The 27,214-nt window shown below is 38.0% G+C and overlaps 1 protein-coding gene across 1 annotated transcript; it reads left to right on the top strand.

Moving 5' to 3' along the window:
* Positions 1–403: 403 nt before the first annotated feature.
* LOC145787419 (beta-1,4-galactosyltransferase 2-like) lies at positions 404–22,600 on the top strand. The gene is made up of 9 exons (XM_082599162.1): positions 404–607; positions 15,799–16,010; positions 16,651–16,826; positions 17,312–17,521; positions 17,857–18,047; positions 18,435–18,557; positions 19,616–19,720; positions 19,980–20,136; positions 20,897–22,600. The coding sequence occupies exons 1-9, from the start codon at positions 459–461 to the stop codon at positions 20,984–20,986; spliced, it is 1,413 nt and encodes a 470-aa protein (XP_082455288.1). The 5' UTR covers positions 404–458; the 3' UTR covers positions 20,987–22,600.
* The last annotated feature ends 4,614 nt before the right edge of the window (positions 22,601–27,214 follow it).

Below are 27,214 nucleotides of genomic sequence, written 5' to 3'. Positions count from 1 at the left end.
GAATAAATGTGATGTTGTTGGGTTCAGTCGTGTTCTCATTTACTTGTTTTAAAGTACGGTAGCCTATCAGGTTTGGTGGCCGTGCTTAACTATTTTATCGATGCATCTACCGAAATATTACATTCTTTCATGCACGTCTTAAACCATTAAGGTTTTGCCACCTTTTCCTTTTGTTGGTTTTGTTACTGTATTTCTTTTTCACAATATCATTTCTTTTGCATTCTGACAAAGAAAAATAAACTGAATTGAATTGAATCAAGGCTTTGTCAGTCGAAGGATAAAGATTCAAAACCAACCAATTAGCGATATTGCATTTGGCAACTCTGGTTCATTTGTTGAAAAATCAGAATGTTTGCAGATTACAGAGCACTGAGATCAGATGCATGGATTGCATGTAGTTTTTGACTTCTAGTGGCCTAGCCAAGGCTTGTATTGAAATTTTGTAGATATTGTGCAATATGAAAAGTCATTCTGTTTATTGCCACATATACCATTCCATTGACCTTAAACGTACGAGATGTAAGCTTGGCTTCTGTGGTGCTAGTGCAATATTATTTTTTGCAGTTTTACGTTTGGGAGACTGGGAATATCATCACTTTTCCACAAGGTTGGTTGAATAGGTAATTGTTTGGATATCATACAGGTGCAAATAGGCCTAGATGGTTAATTGCAACATTTTTGTAATAGTATAAAATAATTGAATTGTTATTGCTGCTTGCGTATTTATTAAGTGAAACTGAATTGAAGTGTTCAGAATAAGATTACAGTTGGGTTGTAGGACAAACTGTATGATAACTTTGTGTGTTAAAAGGATGGACAATCAGTTAAAAACATAAACCCAAGGATTTTAGAAGTAGGCTTAAGCTTCCCTACAACATTTATCAAGCCAGATTTTTAAAGAACACAAATAAAAGTTGTCGTCGTCGTCGTGTGAGCCTCTAGGGCCGAGGGTCTATCCCAACGGTGGGAAAACTGCGGCTCGACAACAAAAATTTTGTGGCTCTTGTATTGAATCATAATATTACAAAAAAATTAAGATCATATTTTATAAATGTTATCTTGCACTGTCAACCAAGCAGTGGCGTACCTAGGGTATGGCAGGCATGGCTCGAGCAATGGGCGCCACATTAATAGGGGCGCAAAAATCGGTTGGTAAAAATTAAAATTTGGGACACTTTATTCATAATCTAATTTGCGCCCTATACAAACTTTTACTGTAGCCATTGTTAAACAATAGAATTGTGACGTTGCAAATTTACAGGAGCTAAAGCCATGCATTGCATTCCTTGTAAATCCATTCATCATCATTCTGTTTTTCGTCATTAATGCGTCCGGGACGAAAAAGATACTAACTACAAAAATCGACATAGACCTACCAGCACGTTAATGAATGGGAAAAGGTGGCAAAACCTTGAAAGGTTTAAACGTGCCTGCATGTAAAATCATGTAGTAGGCTATATGGGGTCCACGTCTTTTAGGCGCTGACAGTTAGGCGCTGACAGTTAGGCGCTGGTCTAATAGGCGCACACACTGTGGCGTCTGGATATTGGTGCAAGTATAGAATCCGCCACCTTGGTCAACATGACGTCACAAAACGGACGCAACTACTACATAAAGGGTGAAAAAAGGATGCTGAAAAGCGGCGGAATGGATATGGATTTTTTGACAATTTTACTGTGTTTTTACAATAAAAACATTAAACAAACGTCGAGTGTTAAATATAACTACATAGAATGACAAAAAAATTACCAAATTGCATCAATTCAACTAAAAATTTACCTATTAAACTTTAAAAATAAAAATATGAAACGTTTGCAACTAAATGTGTTGTAGCTATCTAATTTCTGCTCGCATTTTAATTTTTACAATAAAAGTACCAATGTTACGCAACTGCAAAGAGTATGTCTTGCTTTATGCACGTGGAAAGTTTCAGGTTTATATCTTATCTACAAAACGGGCAATCGTCGTTCAAACGTAGCCGCTGGACTACACTTTTTTCCAATGCGTTGTAAAGGCCAATCGATCCTCATTCAGTATACGCCACCCCCTGTTTGCAGTGATCGGTAAATAGTGCTTCCACTAAACTTGGTGTAGTTTTCTTGTTTCTGCTCGGATTTTAAAAATTTTGCCATCGTTGAAAAGCACGTTCATACATCTACACGAATCAATTAAACAATATCACAAAATAAGTACTAGCTTTATCTTGTGACAACTTAAACTTCACCAACTTTTACATATTCTCAGCAACTTAATTTTTGCAATAAAATCAATAAATCTTTGCAAACAAATAGAGTATGTCTTGCTTTATGCACCTGAAAAGTTTCAGATTTATATCTTATCTACCAAACGAGCAATGGTCGTTCAAACTTAACTGCCCAGCGAAGCTTTTTTTCAATGCATTGTAGCCTAAAGGCGAATCGATCCTTATTCAGTATACGCCACCCCCTGTTTGCTGTGATCAGTAAATAGTCCTTCCACTAAACTTGCTGTAGTTTTCTCGTTTCTGCTCGGATTTTAACAATTTTGCCATCCTTGGAAAGCACGATCATATATCTACACGAATCAATTGGCTACAAATCCAGAACAAGTATTATCTTTATCATGTAATAACTTAAACTTCACCAAGTTTTACCGATTCTCAGCAACTTAATTTTTACAATAAAATCATTAAATCTTTTCAAACTAAAAGAGTATGTCTTGCTTATTCACCTGAAAAGTTTCAGGTTTATATCTCATCTACCAAACAAGCAATCGTTGTTCAAACTTAACCGCCCAGCGAAGCTTTTTTTCAATGCATTGTAAAGGCGAATCGATCCTTATTCAGTAGGCTATACGCCACCCCCTGTATGCTGTGATCAGTAAATAGTTCTTCGCTTCTTCCACTGAAAGTGCTGTAGCTTTCTCATTTCTGCTCGGATTTTGACAATTTTGCCATCGTTGGAAAATACAATTATATATCTAGCCGAATCAATCAAACACAAGCACAAAGTAAGTACCAACTTTATCTTGTGATAACTTAAACTTCACCAAATTGTACCGATGCTCAGCAATTTAATTTTTACAATAAAATCATTAATCAATTGCAAATGGAAAAAAGTATGTCTTGCTTTATGCACCTGAAAAATTTCAGATTTATATCTCATCTACCAAACGAGCAATCGTCGTTCAAACTTAACCGTCCAGCGAAGGTCTTTTTCAATAGGCCTACCGGTACATTGTAAAGGCGAATCGATCCTTATTCAGTATACGCCATCCCCTGTTTGCTGTGATCGGTAAATAGTCCTTCCACTAAACTTGCTGTAGTTTTCTCGTTTCTGCTCGGATTTTAACAATTTTGCTATCGTTGGAAAGCACGATCATACATCTTCACGAATCAATTGGCTACAATTCCAGAACAAGTACTATCTTTATCTTGTAATAACTTAAACTTCATCAAGTTGTACCGATTCTCAGCAATTTAATTTTTACAATAAAATTATTAAACTTTTGCAAGTATAAAAAGTATGTCTTGCTTTATGCACATGAAAAGTTTCAGATTTATATCTCATCTACCAAACAAGCAATCGTCGTTCAAACTTAACCGCCCAGCGAAGCTTGTTTCCAATGCATTGTAAAGGCCAATCGATCCTTATTCAGTATACGCCACCCCCTGTTTGCTGTGATCAGTAAATATTCCTTCCACTAAACTTGCTGTAGTTTTCTCGTTTCTGCTCGGATTTTAACAACTTTGCCATCGTTGGAAAGCACGATTATATATCTACACGAATCAATTAAACAGTAGCACAAAGTAAGTATTAGCTTTATCTTGTGATAACTTAAACTTCACCAAATTGTACCGATTCTCAGCAATTTAATTTATACAATAAAATTATTAAACTTTTGCAAATTGAATGAGTATGTCTTGCTTTATGCATCTAGAAAGTTTCAAGTTTATATCTTATCTACAAAACTGGCAATCGTCGTTCAAACGTAGCCGCTCGGCGACACTTTTTTCCAATGCATTGTAAAGGCGAATCGATCCTTATTCAGTATACGCCACCCCCTGTTTGCAGTGATCGGTAAATAGTGCTTCCACTAAACTTGTTGTAGTTTTCTTGTTTCTGCTCGGATTTTAACAATTTTGCCATCGTTGGAAAGTACGATTATATATCTACCCGAATCATTTAAATGCAAGCACAAAGTAAGTACTAGATTTATCTTGTGATAACTTAAACTTCACCAATTTGTAGCGATTCTCAGCAATTTAATTTTGCAATAAAATTAATAAATCCTTTACAAACTGAACGAGCATGTCTTGTTTTATTCACCTGAAAAGTTTCAGGTTTATATCTCATCTACCAAACGAGCAAACAGGGGGTGGCGTATACTCAATAAGGATCGATTCGCCTTTACAATGCATTGGAAAAAAGTGTCGCCGAGCGGCTACGTTTGAACGACGATTGCCAGTTTTGTAGATAAAATATAAAATTGAAACTTTCTAGATGCATAAAGCAAGACATATTCTTTCCATTTGCAAAAGTTTAATAATTTTATTGTACCGGTATAAAGTAAATTGCTGAGAATCGGTACAATTTGGTGAAGTTTAAGTTATCACAAGATAAAGCTAATATTTACTTTGAGCTACTGTTTAATTGATTCGTGTAGATATATGATCGTGCTTTCCAACAATGGCAAAATTGTTAAAATCCGAGCAGAAACGAGAAAACTACAGCACTTTCAGTGGAAGGACTATTTACCGATCACAGCAAACAGGGGGTGGCGTATACTGAATAAGGATCGATTCGCCTTTACAATGCATTGGAAAAAAGCTTCGCTGGGCGGTTAAGTTTGAACGACGATTGCTTGTTTGGTAGATGAGATATAAATCTGAAACTTTTCAGGTGCATAAAGCAAGACATACTCTTTTAGTTTGCAAAGATTTAATAATTTTATTGTAAAAATTAAGTTGCTGAGAATCGGTAAAAGTTGGTGAAGTTTAAGTTATCACAAGATAAAGCTAGTACTTATTTTGTGCTATTGTTTAATTGATTCGTGTAGATCAGGGGTTCTTAACCTTTTTTGTCTCATTTACCCCTTGCCGAATGAAAAAAGTAAAATTTACCCCCACCGTTTTGGTGGCCCCTTGTGATGTCATCGTGTCCAGTCAACCATGAGAAGAAATGAAAAACATCCTTTTTTGTCTGGATTTCCTTGGCAAATATCAAAAACAAGCTGTTTATATGCCGAAGACACGATTGTTCTTGACGGGGTCATGTGAAAAAAATAATGTCTTGAAACAGTCGTTGAAAGAGCTACTCGCATGTCGTCTTTGGGAACTAAGCGAGATCGACGTTTTGTTTTAATAGTCAACAATGAAGAGAACCCTGCTTCACATAGATAAGTAGTTGGAAAAGGTAGGCCTATAATAACTTCAAATGCACGCTTAGTCAGCGTAGGAAACTCTTCGACTAATCCACACCAAAACTTGGAAAAGTCACCATTGCACGATAAGAGTTTGGAACAAAGCGTTGTTGAACATTGAAGATCAATCAATTCATCTCTGCAAAGATCATCTTCAGCATTACTTTCTAACTTGGCTTCAAAGGGATGAGTTATCAAAAGAGCAGTAGCCTACTGTTAAAACTTTCACCTTCGAAGTAATCGTCAAAGTTCTTTTTAAGGCGGCATTAAGGTGCTGGCATATTTCGACTTCGAGGTCAGAAATCTTGTTACGACTTCTACTGACTTTTCAATCATCAAATGTTGGAAAATCTGCGTAAATTCCTTTTTGAACTCTTCTATTCCACAGATTTAATTTTGTCTGAAAGCCTTAATTTATGATTCTGTAAATTTACCCCCTCGGTAGATGAAATTTACCCCCAGGGGGTAAATTTACCCCCGGTTAAGAACCCCTGGTGTAGATGTATGAACGTGCTTTCCAACGATAGCAAAATTGTTAAAATCCGAGCTGAAACGAGAAAACTACAGCAAGTTTAGTGGAAGGACTATTTATTGATCACTGCAAACAGGGGGTGGCGTATACTGAATAAGGATCGATTCGCCTTTACAATGCATTGGAAAAAAGCTTCGCTGGGCGGTTAAGTTTGAACGACGATTGCTTGTTTGGTAGATGAGATATAAATCTGAAACTTTTCAGGTGCATAAAACAAGACATATGCTTTCCATTTATAAAAGTTTAATGATTTTATTGTAAAAATTAAATTGCTGAGAACTGGTACAAGTTGGTGAAGTTTAAGTTATTACAAGATAAAGATAGTACTTGTTCTGGTATTGTAGCCAATTGATTCGTGTAGATGTATGATCGTGCTTTCCAACGATGGCAAAATTGTTAAAATCCGAGCAGAAACGAGAAAACTGCAGCAAGTTTAGTGGAAGGAATATTTACCGATCACAGCAAACAGGGGGTGGCGTATACTGAATAAGGATCGATTCGCTTTTACAATGCATTGAAAAAAAGCTTCGCTGGGCGGTTAAGTTTGAACGACGATTGCTCGTTTGGTGTATGAGATATAAATCTGAAACTTTTCATGTGCATAAAGCAAGACATACTCATTCAATTTGTAATAATTTTATTGTAAAAATTAAATTGCTGAGAACTGGTACAAGTTGGTGAAGTTTAAGTTATTACAAGATAAAGATAGTACTTGTTCTGGATTTGTAGCCAATTGATTCGTGTAGATATATGATCGTGCTTTCCAACGATGGCAAAATTGTTAAAATCCGAGCGGAAACGAGAAAACTACAACAAGTTTAGTGGAAGCACTATTTACTGATCACAGCAAACAGGGGGTGGCGTATACTGAATAAGGTTCGATTCGCCTTTACAATGCATTGAAAAAGAGCTTCGCTGGGCGGTTAAGTTTGAACGACGATTGCTTGTTTGGTAGATGAGATATAAATCTGAAACTTTTCAGGTGAATAAAGCAAGACATACTCTTTCTATTTGCAATTGATTAATGATTTTATTGTAAAAATTAAATTGCTGAGAATCGGTACAAGTTGGTGAAGTTTAAGTTATCACAAGATAAAGTTGGTACTTACTTTGTGCTTGTGTTTAATTGATTAGGCTAGTAATATAATTGTATTTTCCAACGATAGCAAAATTGTTAAAATCCGAGCAGAAATGAGAAAGCTACAGCACTTTCAGTGGAAGGACTATTTACTGATCACTGCAAACAGGGAGTGGCGTATACTGAATAAGGATCGATTCGCCTTTACAATGCATTGGAAAAAAGCTTCGCTGGGCGGTTAAGTTTGAACGACGATTGCTTGTTTGGTAGATGAGATATAAATCTGAAACTTTTCAGGTGCATAAAGCAAGACATACTGTTTTAGTTTGCAAAGATTTAATAATTTTATTGTAAAAATTAAGTTGCTGAGAATCGGTAAAAGTTGGTGAAGTTTAAGTTATCACAAGATAAAGCTAGTACTTATTTTGTGCTATTGTTTAATTGATTCGTGTAGATGTATGAACGTGCTTTCCAACGATAGCAAAATTGTTAAAATCCGAGCTGAAACGAGAAAACTACAGCAAGTTTAGTGGAAGCCCTATTTACCGATCACAGCAAACAGGGGGTGGCGTATACTGAATAAGGATCGATTCGCCTTTACAACGCATTGGAAAAAAGTGTAGTCCAGCGGCTACGTTTTAACGACGATTGCCCGTTTTGTAGATAAGATATAAACCTGAAACTTTCCACGTGCATAAAGCAAGACATACTCTTTGCAGTTGCGTTACATTGGTACTTTTATTGTAAAAATTAAAATGCGAGTTATATTTAACACTCGACGTTGGTTTAATGTTTTTATTGTAAAAACACAGTAAAATTGTCAAAAAGTCCATATCCATTCCGCCGCTTTTCAGCATCCTTTTTTTTCACCCTTTATGTAGTAGTTGCGTCCGTTTTGTGACGTCATGTTGACCAAGGTGGCGGATTCTATACTTGCACCCTGGATATTTAGGTGCGGAGCACTGTGGCGCCCGTTCATTTAGGTGCTATTCCTAGTAAAGTCTGTAGATTGTATCAGCTTGGCAGGTAGGGGCGTAGGGCAATGCTTTTCACACAAAATATTATATTGAACAGGAAAATATATTGTTTTGTTAATGCGTGTGCGTTGTTGGTCATGGCTTCAGTGAGTGAAGTTGCTTAAACTGGCAATGCTTTTTCACACAAAATGTTATATTACACAGAAAAATATATGGGTGAAGCTGCTTGAACCGGAAATGCTTTTCACACAAAATGTTATATTGAACAGAAAAATATGTTATGGCTTCCTTGAGTGAAGCTGCTTAAACCGGCAATGATTTTCACATAAAATGTTATATTGAACAGAAAAATATGTTGTTTTTTTTAATGCGCGTGTTCAGCATTTATTTGTTGTTAGTCCAGGTTTGCGTCGGCGAAAGCTTTATCAATAAATTATTCAAGTTTCCGAAAATGTATGAGATTGAGTTCACTTTTAGTTAGGTCAAATAATAACTAAACATCAGTAAAAAATGTACCGTAGGCTGTGCTCAAGCGGGCGGTACGCTTGAGTGAAGAGTAACTTAGTTTTCCGTCAAAACCCGGACTAGGTTTAATAACGAGCGAAGTCTCACCATTATGCTTGCAACTTGTAGCCAAGGTGTAGCCTATATGCCATGTAGAAATGTATTCATGTGAACAGTAGTAGAGCGTCTTACGCGTTCTCGTCACATTGCCAATCCATCCCGAACAGAAGTAATTTATATTTAATCTAAATTACCAGACATTTTTCACTTAAATCTGTTGTATTTACGCGGTAAAAACATGTCATGTGAATGATGTGATCGACGTAGATGCACAATCTTGACATCAAATGAAAGCATATAATACATCTTCAGCTATCCGAAGATGCAAAGCTTTGCAATAAAATTTAAAACATTCTATGTACAACTAGCAACTTTCCAAAAGGTATATATTTTTTCTAATTTCTAAAAAAATTAAAAATTGGCAGAAAAGTGTACTTCATTATAATTTTTACTACCCAAGCATGATACAATAATATGAAAATATATGTAGTTTAATCGAATGCCAAAACAATTCTGCACATGAGAAAAAATTTACTTCGTTTCTGCGCGCAATGCTTTAGGAGGTACAGCAGAATGATTATGGAGTAATTTGGAAAATTTTAAGCAAAAAGTTTACGTAATTTAGCCTACAGTCTTTTTGATCGAGAAATTCCAAAGTAAGGAGTTGCCTAGCCAGTTTTGACTGCCAATTCCAATGAAGGAAAGAAAAAAATCCACTGTGTCCCCATCTTTAAGAAGTCCTCATCTGATAACTGCACCGCCAAAATATTTTTTTTTAGTTAGCGAAAAAAGGACAGGCAAAGACCATGGAAGTATGGATCTGCCATCATTTACATTATTTTTTTGCTTGAAATAGGCTACTTTTAACCTTGGACGTAGGGATACTTCCTTGGTCATCATGGCAAAAATCTCAAGACGTGTGTATACGTCCGTGGTCGCGAAAGAGTTAACTAAAAATGAACTCAATAATGTTCGGAAGCTTCAATAATTTATTGATAAAGCTTTCACCAAAGCAAACCTGGACTAACAACAAATAAAACAATAATAAATCAATAAAACAACAATATATTTTTCTGTTCAATGTAACATTTTGTGTGAAAAGCATTGCCGGTTTTAGCAGCTTCACTCACTGAAGCCATGATATAATTTTCTGGCAAGCTGCCAAGCTGATACAATCTACAGACTTTACTAGGAATAGCACCTAAATGACCGGGCGCCACAGTGCTCCGCATCTAAATATCCAGACGCCACAGTGTGCGCGCCTATTAGACCAGCGCCTAACTGTCAGCACCTAAAAGACTTGCTCCCGCTATATGTCAGTAGTTAGCAGAGATGTACGTATACGCCGCATACTTGCGGCGTAGACTTTTTGTTTACGCCAACGCTTGCGGCCACATTTTTTTAGATGGTTTGCTCTTGAGGCTACGCCGTAAAGTTTTCGCGGTTTTTTAGCGCATAGCATCAACGCATACTTTTTAACGTATTTTTTTCGCTACAACACGCCAATACCTTCCAGCGCTGCAGTTGAAAGAATGTTTTCAATGGGCAAAGACATATTGGAACCAAAACACAGCAAAATGTCAGAGGAACACTTTCAGATGCTTGTGTATCTTCGTGGAAATTCAAAATAAAACTTGTTTGTTTCGAGTGGTTTATACCGTGTGAATGTTTGGTACCTAGCAAACAAAATTAGTTTACGCTAGTGTATGCGCTGACGCCGCCAAATTTTTTTACAAGTTGCGTTGACGCATACAGCGTATGGTTTTTCGAACGTTTGCGTTTACGCTGACGGCGTCAATATTTTTTGTATGCGCTTACGTCACTGGTAGTTAGCACAACCACAAAACCAAAAAAAACAAATAGAAAAAAAATTCAATACTTTTCACAAAAACATGTGTTTCTTGGCAGTTGAGTGTAGCAAGAACTCAGCGATAGACACATGTTTTGCCCTTGAGGCTGGGCTCATCTACATGTTATTGGAAAAAGTCTTGATGGCTAGTGTAGGTAGAGGCTACAGTGCTACACCAGTATGGTTAGCGAAACACAATGCTCGCTATTCTATAGTGAGTATAGTCAAGTAGTGCTGATGCTAGGAAGATCGCTCCTTCTCTTCTCAACAATCCATTTACTGTTAATGTAGTCAGGGATGGCTGTCCAATTTGCCAACCTTTCGCCATTAACATGTCCGCTGTAGAAATGAAACTGACTGACGTGCAAGAAGATGTGGTTCTAAAAAATTCCATCAGTGCCACTCTACCATTGAGTTCTACCACAGGTTCCAGAGAATAAATATCCAGAACACTTAAAAGAATTAATTCGCACAGCATTAACAACTTATCGTCCAAATTTTCAGAGATTGGCGAGTCAAGTACAAAACTGATACAGTATGGATAAGCAATCATTGTGTTTTTATTGCTGATAAGTTATTTTGTGTCGATTTTGCGGCTCGTTGGTGTTTATGGTTTATTTGCAAGCGGCTCTTTCTTTGAACAACTGTGCCCACCCCTGGTCTATCCTTTTACCATCCCAGATTCACGATTTTCTCGGACTACACTGGAAGGCTACTAGAGAGCAGCCAGTCTTTGGTTTCATCATCCATGACACGCAGATGTTCCACTCCGTTGGATGGCTTGAAGATGGAGCAGTCATTGATGATGTGGTCTACGGTCTGTTCCTCAGGGGTGCAACCTAATTCGTACCGTACAATGAACAATTCGTACCGTCAGTTTGTACCTTGAAAAGAACGAGAGAAAAAACTAAAAAAGCCTAAGTCGCTGATCACAGTTTCCGCAAGGTTAAGGTATCGGTAGTTAGGGTATCGGAGTATCGGTTAGGTATTCGGTATCCGCAAACAAACAAACTGAAAAGATCTAGAGAAAAAAATAGAACATTGCTGATCGCAGTTTCCGTTTTTTCGCAAACATTTTCAAATTTCCGGTAATGATCCTAAGAGTTTGCTGAAGTCGCTGATCGCAGTTTCCGCAAACATTTTAAAAGGGTTAGGGTGTTTCCGCAAACAAACTGAAAAGATCGAGAGAAAAAAATAGAACAAAGCCGAAGTCGCTGATTGCAGTTTCCGCAAACATTTTTAAATTTCCGGTAATGATCCTAAGAGTTTGCCGAAGTCGCTGATCGCAGTTTCCGAAAACATTTTAAAAGGGTTAGGGTTGATCGGAGTTTCCGCAAACATAAAATTTTTAAAAGGGTTAGGGTTGATCTGAGTTTCCGCAAACATTTTAAAATTTCTGGTATGGTAATGATCCTAAGAGTTTTTGTTTGTTTGAGAAAAATTTTAAAATGTTTGCGGAAACTGCAATCAACAACTTCGGCTTTTTTAAATTTTTTCTCTCGATCTTTTCAAGGTACGAACTGACGGTACGAATGGTTCATAGTACGAATTAGGTTGCATTCGTTTCTCAGCACCACATTCACAGTAAAGCATTGCCCTACCTGCCAAGCTGACACAATCTGCAGACTTTACTAGGAATAGCACCTAAATGAACGAGCGCCACAGTGCTCCGCACCTTAATATCCAGACGCCTCAGTGTGCGTGCCTATTTGACCGGCGCCTAACTGTCTGTGCCTAAAAGACTTGCTCCCTCGTTTTTAATAGTATTGAAAAAAATTAGTTTTGGCTATTTTATTTGACAGTTTAAAAATATGCATCACCAACCATCTCAGTGAAATTGATTTAAATAAATCCATAAAAGATTGCAATAAATTCAACAGTGAAAGTGCGAAAATGTAGATTATTCTCATTATTTTTTCTTCTATTATTTAACTAAGCTAAATAATAGAAGAAAATGGAAATAACAATTGGAGGAAATGTAATAAAAGCCGTGACAACATCTCAAAAAAACGTTTTTCATTTGGGAAATTTACGTTTGAACAGCAAAACTAAACATAACTGGATGTTGGCATGAATCAAATTTGATTAAATTTTGCATTAAATATGCTTTTTTTGAATACTTTTATCGGTGGCGCGAGACTACATTGATTGCTTTGAGGGGGTTTGCGGTGGAAACAAGGTTGAAAACCCATGGTTTAGAGTGTGATTAGGTAAAGTATTACCATAGACCTGTACTTACAATCCCTTTTTTTTATTCCAAAATCTTTTCTATCTGCTTGAAATTTGACAATAAAAATTGTGTTTGTTTCCAAAACCAATCATGCGCGCCATCATTAGCCATTTTTCTGTTATGTTTAATTGTTTATGTTACTTTGCAGTAAATAACTTCAATTTTTCATGTAGACTATGTATTTTTATTACTTTTTATAGCTTGGTTTGCAAAAATAGGCCCTTCTCTAGTAAACAGCCTTAGGTCTACAGTACCCTTAATCCGGCCATGCATGCCTGTCTTGATAGTGTTGGACCGATGGGGCATGTGTCGGCGTCGGGGATAAATGAATAGAGTCTGGTGGCGGTTGACTTCTATTCAGAACTTCATTTATGGTCCGTCCAAGCAGCCGCAGAGATGTCCTGTACATCAGCTTCATTAATAAAAAGTTGAGTGGCTGGCACGAATGGGTGTCTTGATTTCAGTCGACGGGGGTGCTCGTTTAGGAGAGCAGAGATCTTGTGGTGGAGAAGGTGGTTAGGCTCCAGGGCCCATCGACTGAAGGACAGAGTGGCTTCTTTTGCTGCAGAAGGTCTTTGCTTGCTTTAGTTGTTGTCTAGAGGAAGCACTCGTAGTTCTAAATAAAAGTTGTCCTCACCTTATTGATAGAGTCCAATAGTCTGACTAGCTTATGGTCAAGTGGCTCACTGGGAAAGGTGTTCAACTGTTTTATTTGCATCAACAGCGCACGGGTACAAAGGATTGACACGGCCAGAGAGCACAAACAAACATAGCCAGGTCGAAGACTTTCAGAAACCGGTCTGCCACACCCCGCGGCGTTCTAAGACAAAAGTCTACCTCAGTGTGTAAAAAACGTTTAGCAGATATATAAAAATTTTAAAACTTAGCTCGTGGATTGTTTGCAAATATTTTGATTTGTTCAAATTAAATACAAAGTGACTATTTTTACCCTCTTGTTGCCAGAGTCAGGATTAAAGTTAGGAATAAGGTTAGGGTTTTAATCTTTGCTCAGGACTGTAAAAAAATTCCTAATATATATACAAGTTTTTGTTTTCAACAGCTTTAAACTTTGCTCAAATTAGGGCAGAATTCCTTATCTGGCAATGCTATTGAGCCAATTAAATAACTTACATGTTCATTTGTAAGACAGTTGTGCATGTGTTCATGTCAAGCAGAGCTGTTAAAGCTAAAACTACTATTGCTAAATCACTCCAGCAAGATCTAACAAATGGTCTAAACAAATTTTATAGAATGTACGATTGTACGTCTTTTGATAATATGTATGTTGATGTTGATAATATCGGAGTTTGCTTTATTTGTTCGTTTTACGTATTTTCAAATTTTCTTTTTTACATGTGCTAGCTGAAGATACTACAGTCAACCCCGCTTAATCGGACCACATCGGGACCAAGCCAAATTGGTCCGATTAAGCGGGTGGTCCCATTAAACGGGGAGAACGAATTTCGTTATTTGTTTCATCGTTTTTGAAAATAGTTTAAGCATTTTACAATTGCGGCTATAAACACAACCAAAACACCATCAACAATCAAAACAAAGTACAGTCTCAGCTAACTTCCTCTCTGACGTTCCCGAAGGCTGGTTTTTGATTTTGTTAAGAATCTCAATTTTTTCTTTAAGTGTTTGATGTACGCGAGTTATTGCTGCCATTTTTATTCAAGCACTAAAAGCATTCATTCATTCTTCTGTACAGTACAGTATTCGGTGCTGCATCACAATTACTGCAATTCTGATAGATGACAATTAACCTTATGACGTGACAACAAGCGTTTGTTTATCTGTAGCCTACTTCACTTTAAAATGGCTCAGCGAGAACGCAGCACGTTGCCTATCAACAACTCTTGACGCGTCACCTCGCAGAAAAATGTACAAAAAGTAAAAAACGTTAACCATAAAGGCCTATTTTAGGGCGGAGGGTGGTCCGTTTAAGCGGGGTGGTGGTCCGTTTAAGCGGGGAAAATTGTACAGAAAAATGGATTTGGATTCGGGACCAGTGCAAAATGGTCCGAATAAGCGGGGGTCCTATTAAACGTGGGCCGATTAAGCGGGGTTGACTGTATTACTATAGCGAAATCGATTCTTACTTAATAAATAACACTAAGAGGTTAGATTGTTGTGCAAATGCCACCATTTGATGAATGCAAAATAGCAGTTTTTCTTTATTAGTTAGAGTAAAAATATATACAAGAAAATAACTATTGTCCATGTACCAATCTGCAACTATTTTTTCAATGACCTCTGAAAATTGCGTTTGTCAACTTTTACAGCTAAACTTTTTTACTAGAAAGACATTGTTATATTATTAAGCGTGTAATAATTTGGTGGTATTGTTAGTAGTAGTCCAGTTTTAATCCGGTGAAGTCCCCGTTATTAAGGGTGGCCGCCTGGCCGCATTCACCTCCAAGTGCCGCAATCGCCTTCACACCCTACCTCCACATAGATCTGTCTAACGCGTTCTCTCTTGTCAAGGCCACCTTGCTGCTTTCCTCCTGAACTTGCCTCTTCCACGTTTTCTTGGGTCTTCCGTTGTTTTCCACCTTGTTCAAGTTTTGATAGCATTATTGATAAATAAACTATTAAATGTTTTTCTGTGAAAATATTTTCCATTGCAAAATATTTGTGAAGTGGACGCAGTGACTACGATGGTCGCACATTAGTACATGTACTGTATATTTATTTATGGTGAATGGTGATATAGCCATTCTATTCAATTTTGTTATATGAAGAGCCCAGTTCCAAAACCGCTTAGGCGCCACTTTTACCAAAATTGAGTTTAGAGTGTCATTAGGTAGGGCATTACCATAGGTACCTACTATCCATTCCTTTTTTTCCAAAACCTTCTCTTTCTGCTTCAAATTCGACACTAAAATTTGCGTTTTCTTCCAAAACCACTTACACGCATAAACGTTTTTTGTGGTTTTCTCGAAATCACCGAAAGTGGATGTAAGCGGTTTTGGAAACAAGCTCTTCATATGTCGGATTGTAGGTACGTTGCTCTGATTGTGCTTAAGTGTGATCATACGCACAACTGCAATGATCACATTCTCATTTGTTCCTAAAGGCATATACCATGTTACAACTAATTTTTATGCACATTTGCAACTTTGTCATAATTTAAACAAATTATGTTGCAAATTGCTTTTTTTTTAGACTTGCAAGTAACAAAGAATGCAATAAAGCAGAATATCTTGCATCTCAATACAACTCAAGAATAAAAATATTAGAAAAGCAAATTGATTTGCAAAATCGCCTGCTATCTAATGGAATAACCAATTCAGATGACTTAAAACTACTTTATCCCATTTCCTTAAAGATGCTGCAAACAAAACGCCCTATTTGTCTCTTTTATTCAAATAACCTTAGTAAGTATGGTATCATAATGGCTTTTTTAAATGACTTCTTATTGTTAAATAATGCTTAGCCATTCATGCTTTTAAAATCATGCACTTCTGCTATAGTTTGAAATGACTAGACCTTTGTACAGTATGTGTAATGATTTGTTACTATGTTAGAATGACTGAAAACATGATGATGTATTTTAAATAGTGTCCTGCAAAATATTTCAAACGGAAAACAAATTTTCTTGCCCATTACAATGGTATCACCACTTCTGAGTTGCACTTTATCAATTCCAACTGATCTGCATTGCTCTTGGTGTTTACTGTGTTGCAGTACTTGATACGTGTTGTTGTATAATTATGGCAATTAAAAGGAATTGACAAGTTTTATGTACAAATTTTGTCTGTCTCTGTGGAATTAATCCATGAAAACATTTTAGCATCTATTGAGCAAGTGTTGTAATTGCTACACAATTGCTAGATTGTGATATTGTCATAACATAGAACTTGGTGCTGGTGACTTTTTTAAACAGTGGCGTTGTGGTATGCCGTTGATTAGTTGAGAGGGTTTCTAAGATGCACAAAATAACAATCATGACATCTTATGCTTTTCGCTCAAATGTTGATACTGGAAATGGTTACTGATATAAGCTTACTTTTGCAGCTGGAAAGAAAAAGCTTAACTTAGTTCATTCGACACTGAATGAAGATTTAATGTCTCTTGATAAAGAGTTGAAGAGACTTCACAGTTACACAGTAGTTGACGAAGCTGAAAGTCTTCTTTTTTCTGACAGTGCTCTCAGTAATCTCACTGACGACAGCTTCATTCAAGTCAATCATGTAATTCATTGCATGTATTTTGCTATTTTCCAAGTAAAACATAACCAAACAACTTGTGATAAATGTGATAGGCTGCAGTCAGACGGCAGTAAATAATTAAATAATTTTGTGAATGAATTAGCCTACTCATGAAAAGTTGAAATCGATGTCTTCAAACACCAAAAAATGCACCGAGGTTTATTTGTAATCCTTGTGCTGCTGATGTATTTCTGGGGTTACTCATCATACAAAGAAAATAGGTCGACGACGTAGTTGCTGAAGAAAAGGCAAGAGAAAAGAACTGGCCATTCTACTCTAGTGCCAAAAGTTTAGTATATGACAAACAACCATATCTACTCATCCACTGATGCCTGAAATTAAGTATTTGAACCACACATTTACCTTTTACAAAGAAATTATTAAATTAAGTCTCTGTGTACTTAACTAAAACTTAATTAAAGGTAAATTCTTTAATTTTCCCTTCAAAAAGACATGACTTTTATCAGATTTTCAATGGCACTGAAGTTCCATTACCATTAAGCTTGGATAAGATCCCGGTTGGAGTCAATTCCCCAAGCGATTGCTTTCCACACAGACGGACAGCCATTATCGTACCTTATCGTAACCGTTCTATTCACTTGAAATTATTTATACGTCATATGCACAAGTTCATGGCAAAGCAAGATATCGAGTACGGAATTTACGTCATCAACTTGGTGAGTTGCAGCTACAGCATTATTTCATCGCCTTTCAGAATAACACAAACTGAATTCTACTTGCATAATTTTTGTATTGGATTAGTTTCAGGAGTGCTTAAACTAAAGTGACTGAATTTTCCAAAATTGACAATGAGACCTTGGGAATTTCCAAGTTTTAGTGTTTCACGCTAAGATTTCAGCGCCACTACTGTGCTTCGCCCCCTTGGAACAAAAATGCTTGTTAGACTTGCTAACTTACTAATTGGCGACGTCGATTACGCATTGTTACTTTAGTATATACTGCAAAGTGCAAATAGTATCTGTGTCAAGACATGCAAAATCATCCTATCCAGGCCGGGACCGACACCTTCAACCGTGCAAAGCTACTGAACGTCGGTTTCAAGGAAGCGTTACATCACTACGGCAAATACGATTGCTTCATCTTCCATGACGTCGATCTTCTGCCAGAGGACGATAACAACATTTATACTTGCAACAGCAGTCCAAAGCATATGTCGGTGGCTATTGACATTTACGATTACCAGTGAGCATGAATTATGGTGTTAATAAGATTAGCTTAGTACAGTCGAAAGTAAGTGTAGATGTAGCCAACCTATTTTGTTCAAATAATTTGTTTATATTTTTTCAAGGAGTGTTGTTGTGACAACATTTCCCGCGAATTTGACACCAATGACTGAATGTGCGATCAGTCCGAAATGGCAACTTCAAATGACTTGCAACCCCAAACAGCAAAATCACTCATTTTTACCTTGATTTAACGCCTGCAGACGTTAAATCAACGTAAAAATGACAGATTATGCTGTCTGGGATGTTTATTGTTGATTTTGTTATTGGCTAGTTAATATTTCATGACAGTTCTTCCTCTATATTATACGGTCATTCTGACTGTAAAACATGCTACCATTTCTAGGCTTCCTTATAGCAAGCTCTTTGGAGGTGTAACTGCCATGACGACGGCGCAGTTTGTAATGGTCAATGGCTACTCAAACCTCTACTGGGGCTGGGGAGGTGAAGACGATGATATGTACATAAGGTGTGTTGTTGGTTTATTTAAAAACTTTTTGTTTTATTGCAAAAATTTTTGACATTAAAAGCTCTTTAAACATTCTACTATGCCTGAGCTTCTTAGATCATACTAAATACAACTACTTTTTGTTACAACCGAAAAATAACATTAATACAAGCAAGTCGCAGGTTACGATACCAATCTACAAAATGGATATTTTTGTGCAGTCATGTCACTCGGTGCTTTTTTCAAATGCTTGAGGTGCAGTGGCATTTTTCAGTTGTCCGCCCCGTTTAGCTCAGTGGTTACGCGCCCGGCTCAAGATCACGCGGCGCTGGTTCGACTCTCGGGATGTGCGCTTGAGCAACGCATTTCAGGACTGCTCTCCATTCAGCGGCACCTAGTAAATGGAATAATTCCCAGGCAACAAGATTTCAACAATCTGAAACTTCACTCTGTCAATCTCGGTAATCGGCCCTGCGTCAAGAGCCTCTACAAGTATGGGAAACTACCAGGAATGACCTATCAAGGCTTTGTCAGTGCGAGGATGAAGATTCAAACCAGCCAACCAGTTTAGGGTAAATCGTTGAAAGTCAGGTCTGGGGAGCTTTTCCCTGCACTTCCATACGATGGATCACGTTTGATGACTTACACCGATAACTTAGAGACATAGACTGCAATTTGTGCCTTTCCGTTCTATTTTTCTGAAACAAAAGTTCAAGCAACCATGAACACTGAACAGCAAATATTTATTTGCGAAAACTTTACGTATTATTTTACGTAGCGAAGTGCGAATTCTTAGCAAGACATGCACGGTCTCTCAACCGGTAGGTGGGCGCAAGTATATCTCATTACTATACATTATGTAATTGAGGGCGCTGGTAAACTCCTCTAATCAACACTAATCGAAACCACGTATCTTGGCTAAAGAATACCATGCTTACAGATGAATAAGAAAATTGCCTTTGTTGCTTTACCTTTCCCACTGGGCATACGTCTGGACTCGGGCGAAGAACATGTTCTATGCCACAGAATTAGCTCACAACGTTGTTCGTTTGATGACTGTGTTTTATGACGTCATTCAGGGTCCAGCAAAGTTGCATGTCCGTTTTTCGAATCGACGACAACCTGGCGAGGTATCACATGGCTGCGCATGCGCACGACAAAGGAAATGAGATCATCAGTGAGCGGTATGGCATAGCTTCCTTTTCTACCAGCTTGCAGTGCTTTTACAAATAGAACGTGTTCCAACATTATACTGACGTTTCGCATACCATCGCAAGGTGCTTCTTCAGTGTGAAAATGTGCATCAATCATTTAAACTCAAAAGTTATTATTTTTTTGCTTTTTAAGTCAATCTTATCTAAAACTTGTTAGAATCCAAGTGAAGTTGTTTATCACCTTATGTCTACACTGCTGATAGGCTTTTAATGTTTGATATTCTTGTAGGTTTAACTTACTTAAAGGTGCCATCAACCGTAAAGGCATAGATGGCTTGACCACGTTAAAGTACAAAGTGTTGGAGAAGAATTACAATTTCTTGTACAACAATATCACTGTGGATATTGGTGCTCCGTTGTACCAGATAGACAATTTATCGCAAACTGTAAGTCATGTATAAAAGCTACAAAAACGTGTCGTTCTATTCAGTGCTTGTTATATCTTTTCCAACTCATGCTCACAATTATTGAAATGCTTTTTAAGGACACAAAAGGTAATTTCAGAAAATTTGGAATAAAACAATCATATGGTAACTCACAGTAATAACAGTAGGCCCACATGCAAAGTTAATGGAAAACTTCAGTTTATCCGATATGAGAAGATCCAGCTGAAGATTGACAGGATATGAGCTTACACACAAAGTAAATAGCTCTTACAGCGTCACATAAAATTGTTTCAGACGTTCGATTTTGTTACAGTTAGGAGCCTACAAAGCCGAACTCGCACAGGCAGCGGCGTACGCAAAATTTTGTAACGGAAGGGGCATTCGATTCAATTTGATTTTTTTTATAAAAAGTAACACTTTAATATCTCATAGCCTGCTTATTTATTTTTAAAAAGTGGAAGGGGAGGCATGGCCCAATCCCCAATTTTTCCTCACCCGGATGCGTACACCACTGCGGCGTACGAAGAGGTAGTTACAATGTGGCACTCTTTGACAATGAAGTGTAGGAAGTTTAGTTGGAAAATGGTGATTAACTGAAAGCATTTGTGGCTTTCTTGAAAGAGTTCCTCGCGTAATTGGGAAGCGCTGATGTTGTACATAGAAACAAAATTCTTATGAAAACAATTTGACAAAGAATTTCACTAACTTTTAGAAAACTGTTGGAAAATTGAAACTAATCTTCTTTATTATTATTTTTCAGGCTTGCCGACTCGCCATAGCTGGCTCTTGCATTATTATTATTTATATATTTGTATTGCGAGGCTGCAATAAATGGGACAACAATATTTAGCTTGCACTTATAACCGCAGTAGTGTGCTTGAAAAATAGTATATGAAAGTAGGTTATTTTTTTATGTTCTGTAGATATTTTCAAAAAGAAGTGTGAAATTTTGAACGTATTTTCGAATTTGTATATTTGTAACCGTGCAGTTTCCACACTTTGAACAATGTTTTATTACCACCATGTGGGTTTGTCTGCAATAGATAATTTGCAAAGGCCTGTTGCAAGTTATTTTACATTCGCTTTTCTCTTCACCGCACATTCTATATGCAATCTGTACCAATTAATTATTTTGAGAAACTCGATACGTACTTTATATGTATTGTTAAAATGTATATACATTATACAACCTCATATGCGCTTTCTGTAATTAAGCCTTCGCTGTCGTAAAGCTTTTTCATAAATGATATCTGTTATGTTTTCGTCCCAAGGCTTTATATTAAGAATTTTATGCTGCAATATGCTTCTGTGTGGCAGATATTGTAATAGTAATGCTTGCTGTTCATTTATGAACTATGATTTTTGTGCCCGTGTCTTCACATGCTGCATTCACGCACTCAGTGCTTTGATGTCATTGCAAATGAAGGTGGTTCGTTTTATTCAATTTATTGATGACCAGGGCGGTTATTTTTTCACCTAAAAATTAAAACTTTTGACATTAAAAAACTTTTTTTTCACAGATTTTGACGTATGAAGAACTCTAATAGTTAAATTACGCATTATTGTACAAAATGCTGTACAACACAGCTGCCGCAAATCGACTTAGGACCTACCAAAAATTTTACACCGGTTGAGGTGTGTTGAGCACCACCCCATATTAACCTAATTATTTCACCTAATGGCTGATGATTCACAATAAGTAGACAATGGGCCATTTACACCCGTATAAAGTAGACTAAAAAGGTAAAGGTGGTCCCATACTTGATTCAAGTGTTGGGTATGAGAAGATAAGGTTCTAATTGTACTAAGGCTTCGGCACTAACGAAAGTAGGATGGCCGGTGTAGTGTTCTGGTCTCCGAATGGAGGCGTGGGTTCGAATCCCACTTCTGACACCACGTAGTGTTTAGCTCTATTCAATAACTCAGATACTAGTAACTAAAATGGCTGCTGATGGCGACAGCCGTATATATACGCGAACTGTAGGTCACGTGTTTTACGGATGAACACACAGGGAGGTAATACTACAGCCGGTTCCTTTCTCTCCACCGCCTTTTTTGCAGCAATTGTGCCCACCCAATTTATTACACCCTGGGTAGAGGTGAGCGGTGTTTTTCAACAACCAGCTTAAGCCGGGAGTCGGACCAGGTTTGCACAAAACGAAAGCCAACGCCTTATCCGTTGCGCCAAAGTACGCTACAACGTGTAAAATGAAAACTTTACTGACAGTGCAACCTCTACGACACCACGACAATGCAGTTTGTAAACAATTTTGACTTTGTAAACAATTTTTGACCGAACGCTAAAATTTTGACAAATTGTTGACTTTTTTTGACAAGTCAAAAAATAATCGCCCTGTTGATGACATATCTTTTTGTGCGATGCTAAGCGTAACCAGAAGTTCCGTTTTACTAATTATCATTTTGTGAGCTGATATTTCCTGGACGTGAACTGTCGGATGGAATATCATAACATGCAAGTTCATTTGAGATTTTTAACGTACTTGTGCTATGGTTAAGTTATCGCTGCGATGAAAAGTAATTATTGTTGTGCTGTGTTAAATCATCATAATTTATGGTTATTGCCTTCTCATTTTTAATCATAACCGTGTATGCCCGTTTCTCTCATTGTGTTTTCATTTTTTCAACCGAATATTCACTGCGGCTTATGTTTTTGCGAACTCTTTGTCATGAAAATACAGATCTTTAATCTGGATATAACGACTTCTAAAGCTGCACTTTAATCATATTGGATGAAGCTTAAGTCAAGTGCAGTTTTGGAGGCCACGTTACTGGGTAATGATTGAGTTTTTATCCTCGGACTGGAAAACTTCTTGCAGAGCTTAATCCTATCAGTTTCGCATACTTGCAGAGGCTTTGAATCACTGACGCAAGCCCGTTCACCGAGATTGACAGAGTGAAGTTTCCGATTGTTGAAGTGTTGTTGCCGGGGAATTATTCCATCCATAAGATGCCGCTGAATGGAGAGCAGTCCTTAACGTGCGTTGCTCAAGCGCACACCCCGAGAGTCGAACCAGCGCCGCTTGATCTTCATGCTTCCTCGTTCCAGAAGTCACGCGCTAACCAACTGAACTATCGCGGCACAAAGCATGATTCAGCATCCCAAGTACCTTTCATTCGGTGTTGCGACGGTTGGGTGGTTATATCAGTTCAAGTTGAGCTGTCACAGGGTTTTTTACCTTCAGTGGCCGATGAGATTTGAGTTGACATAATGAGTATTGTATGGACAAGGCAGTGGCTTATCCTGGTTGATTTTCGTAGGCATGCAATGGAGGGAGGGTTATAGCCAGTGTAGGGGACATGTCCCCCCCCCCCCAGAAAAGTTTTACAAATTTGCCTTAGGTTTATTGGCTTTTCTTGCAATCTGAGCCTTACTTGGCTGATAAAATTGTTTGAGCTGTTTTGCCAAAAATGAGGTTTGGAGCGCACCATGAATCCAATGTCTTAATTTTATATCTTTATCCTGTATTGCAGAAAAGCGGACTTAAAGCGCTATGCAGCGGTGTATGGCCTTCAGCATACACCCAATCCGCTTTCTTGGTCTTTCAAACTAGGGAACGTTCAAATATTACGTAACGCCTTTTTTCCGAATTTTTGACCCCTCCCTCCCCCATGTAACGCCAACGTAACGCTTTTTTCAATCCCCCCCTCCCCCATGTAGGCCTAACGCTTTTTCACTACGAATTCAGCACAAAAAACTACCATTTTGTACTCGAAAGCGTTACGTAACGTTTTGCTTGAACCCCCTCCCCCCCCCCCGATGTGACGCTAACGTAACGCTTTGCATAAACCCCCCTCCCCCTCGAAGGCGTTACGTAATATTTGAACGTTCCCCTACTGTGCTGAGGTTTCAAAGTGCAATGGCACACCTTGCAGTAGGCTTCATCAAGACCATTGGGTGCTTTTTACAACCATGGAAACTGTTTTTCCCACTCGGTATTGTATTTTCGCTGACTGTCGTAAGCTGGCTTCCATTTCTTTAAAGATGTCATGTTAAACATTCAAAATCAGTTAGGCTAAAGCTTCTCCAATGCCTATAACAGATACCAGTTTAAAATTTAAACCTGACCAGCTAAAATAGGATTAGATTACCGACCACCCAATCGAAAGATTTTTGGTGCTCTGTGACATCGCCAATGCCGAAATCTGACTGAAAACTTTGATACAATATAGAGTTACACTATCTACTGTAGAAAACTGCAAGGACTTAAAACTATGAAGGCCAAACAAAAGTTGTCCGGCCAAACATTTTTTTAAAAAGCCAATCTGGCAACTCTGCCCTCAGATAGTGATTTTTGTTTGCACGCAATTTCAAATCAACATGAATTGATCCCATTTGCGCCACAGTGTGGCAAAAGAGCGGCGAATAGGCAAATTGTATTATTAACGCATGCTGAGCTCTCCTCAACATGCAGGATTGCCAGGGTCACCAAAGTAGGCTATAGCCAAATTTTGAAAACGAATAGTTAGGGAACGTTCAAATATTACGTAACGCCTTCGAGGGGGTGGTTTATGCAAAGCGTTACGTTAGCGTCACATCGGGGGGAGGGGGTTCAAGTAAAACGTTACGTAACGCTGTCGAGTACGGAATGGTAGTTTTTTGTGCTGAATTTTTGGCGTATGGGTTGTAGGTGGTCGAATAGTGTACGCTAAGCACTAACGACATGCGACTCCTAGCTCAGAAGGGGCGATGTTCTAACCTTATCTCTTCTAGAGTGCACTGTCTATTAATACCACACTAAAGTAAGCATTGTAGAAGTAGTATAATAATTCAAAGTAAACACAATAACATTAATTAACAATGGTAGAAGATAATACAAATTAACGTCACCAGGGCAGACCAGGTTACACACACACAGTAATATTACTTAATAGAATCAATGTCCTTAATCAATAGTCCGGGTTCAACCTTGTAGCCATGTTCCGATTTCCGAATGTCATTTCTTTATTGTCTTTTGTGCATCGCTTTCCTTCACTTCATTTCACGTCCGATCGCTGAGTTGTTGTTTTCAAAAGTCTTTGTTTAGTATTCATCCGCGGCCACGTTCCAGCCTTGGCACCTCTAGCGGACAGAACTATTCAGACGCAGGCAGAATTGTAAAGGGGAACGCCACAAATTCGTAGTGAAAATGCGTTACATGGGGGAGGGGAGGATTAAAAAAACGTTAAGTTGGCGTTACATGGGGGAGGGGGGGTCAAAAATTCGAAAAAAAAGCGTTACGTAATATTTGAACGTTCCCTTATTCCGAGTATTGAAATTAAGAGAGCGAGGAGGTTCTGTTATTAACATTTTCAATTTCTACGCATAAAGTCGTTGTTCCTGAAAGATTTCAGATTTCATCAGAATTGCAAAACATGCCTTGCATGCATGGAGAATACGCCATTGGGAGAAGGTGATTTGGATCCTTTGCCCTAGGATCCAAATGTGTATTGGCGAGCTGAATCGAATGAATGCCATCGCCGAGCCGAATTGGTGAAACGTTTGTAGAAGTTGGGCGCGGACAACGTGTGTGATACACTGATACAGTAGTAAATCCTCATTGGATTGGAGTCCTTTGAAGTCGACACAGGTAGGCTAATTTACAAAGCCCTGTTTACCACATTTTGTAATCGAAAGCTCAACACAGGCGCATGCCGAAGGAGCATTCAAAGTTATCTTAAAACGTTTTCAATTATAGCCTACTGTACCTTCCCATGTTGTGCCATTTATAGTTTGTTAGTCCGCCCCGATAACTCAGTTGGTTAGCGCGTCACTTCTGAAACGAAAGAAGCTTCAAGATCAAGCGGAGCTGGTTCGACTCTCGGGGTGTGCGCTTGAGCAACGCACGTTAAGGACTGCTCTCCATTCAGCGGCATCTAATGGATGGAATAATTCCCCGGCAACAAGACTTCAACAATCGGAAACTTCACTCTGTCAATCTCGGTGACCGGGCTTGCGTCAGTGATTCAAAGCCTCTGCAACTAGCCTATACGAAACTGCCAGGATTAAGCTCTGCAAGAAGCTTTCAAAGTCCGAGGATGAAGATTTAATCAATCATTTGTGAAACCTAAGTAATCTATGCAATAACGTTTATTCAATTGAATGTAGGCTAAATCAGTAAATCAAATGCATGATGAGGGCCAGATGTTGAGACAAAAATATTTATAGTCAGCCTATTTTCACTGTGCCAAATGGCGTGTGTACCTATGACTCAACCAACAATGTAAGCTAACCTCCAACAAAATTGTTAAAATATTGATAGCCCACATCTTGTTAAAACGTCAACCCCGGCTAATTTTTTCAAAGAAATATGAAGCAGAAATGTCAAACCGACTATAGTCAGCATAGCGTAGTAGTCTGCCTGGTAAACGCAACTTTCCGTTTACACCCGGTGTGGTGTTCTACCCACCTGTTATTGTTAAACAAGTTGGGCTGAGTCTACGAAACATTGTAAGTTAATCTTCATGCATGAAAAGTTGCATGAATCGTATAATTTGTTTTAGTCTTGTCCGCCCGTTAGCTCAGTGGTTACGCGTCCGGCTCGAGATCATGGTTCGACTCTCGGGGTGTGCGCTTGAGCAACGTACTTTCAGGCACGTTTTAAACCTTTCAAGGTTTTCCACCTTTTCCCGTTCATTAACTTGCTGGTAGGTCTATATCGATTTTTGTAGTTAGTATCTTTTTCGTCCCGGACGCTATAATGACGAAAATTAAAATTATTGATTGATCATAGACAGATGTTTGATCATAACTTGATAGAATTGAGTTGCATAATTCACAAGCAATACATAAAACAAACATATTTAAATACGGTACAAACGTTTCTTGGCAAGACTTCTGTCTTCGTCAGAAAATAACTTAATTCTTCTTCGTGTACCATGCCTGCTCCAGGGTTAAGCGTTCATAAACAGCTCCTTCCGGTTATCCCGGTATTTGACTGTACTAAAAATTGTTGCGGTTGGAACACGAAGATGACCCTTGAAGTTATTGAGGAAAATGAGACGCTGTTTTCCACGAGCTTGTTATCAAAGCAAAAAACAAGTTTAATATTTTGTTTCTTGTATGTATAGTTTTTAAATT

The sequence above is a fragment of the Aplidium turbinatum genome, chromosome 18, assembly GCF_918807975.1.
Source record: "Aplidium turbinatum chromosome 18, kaAplTurb1.1, whole genome shotgun sequence".
Taxonomy (NCBI): domain Eukaryota; kingdom Metazoa; phylum Chordata; class Ascidiacea; order Aplousobranchia; family Polyclinidae; genus Aplidium; species Aplidium turbinatum.
The sequence above is the reverse complement of the archived record's forward strand: the minus strand, read 5'-3'. Positions and strand labels throughout refer to the sequence as shown.

What these genes read in the sequence shown, in the direction of transcription:
- LOC145787419 (XM_082599162.1), top strand. Translation starts at nt 459, where the DNA reads ATGAAAAGTCATTCTGTTTATTGCCACATATACCATTCCATTGACCTT. An exon ending in ATTGACATTTACGATTACCA is followed by an intron (nt 18,048 to 18,434) that starts GTGAGCATGAAT and finishes TACCATTTCTAG; the next exon opens with GCTTCCTTATAGCAAGCTCT. An exon ending in TAGACAATTTATCGCAAACT is followed by an intron (nt 20,137 to 20,896) that starts GTAAGTCATGTA and finishes ATTATTTTTCAG; the next exon opens with GCTTGCCGACTCGCCATAGC.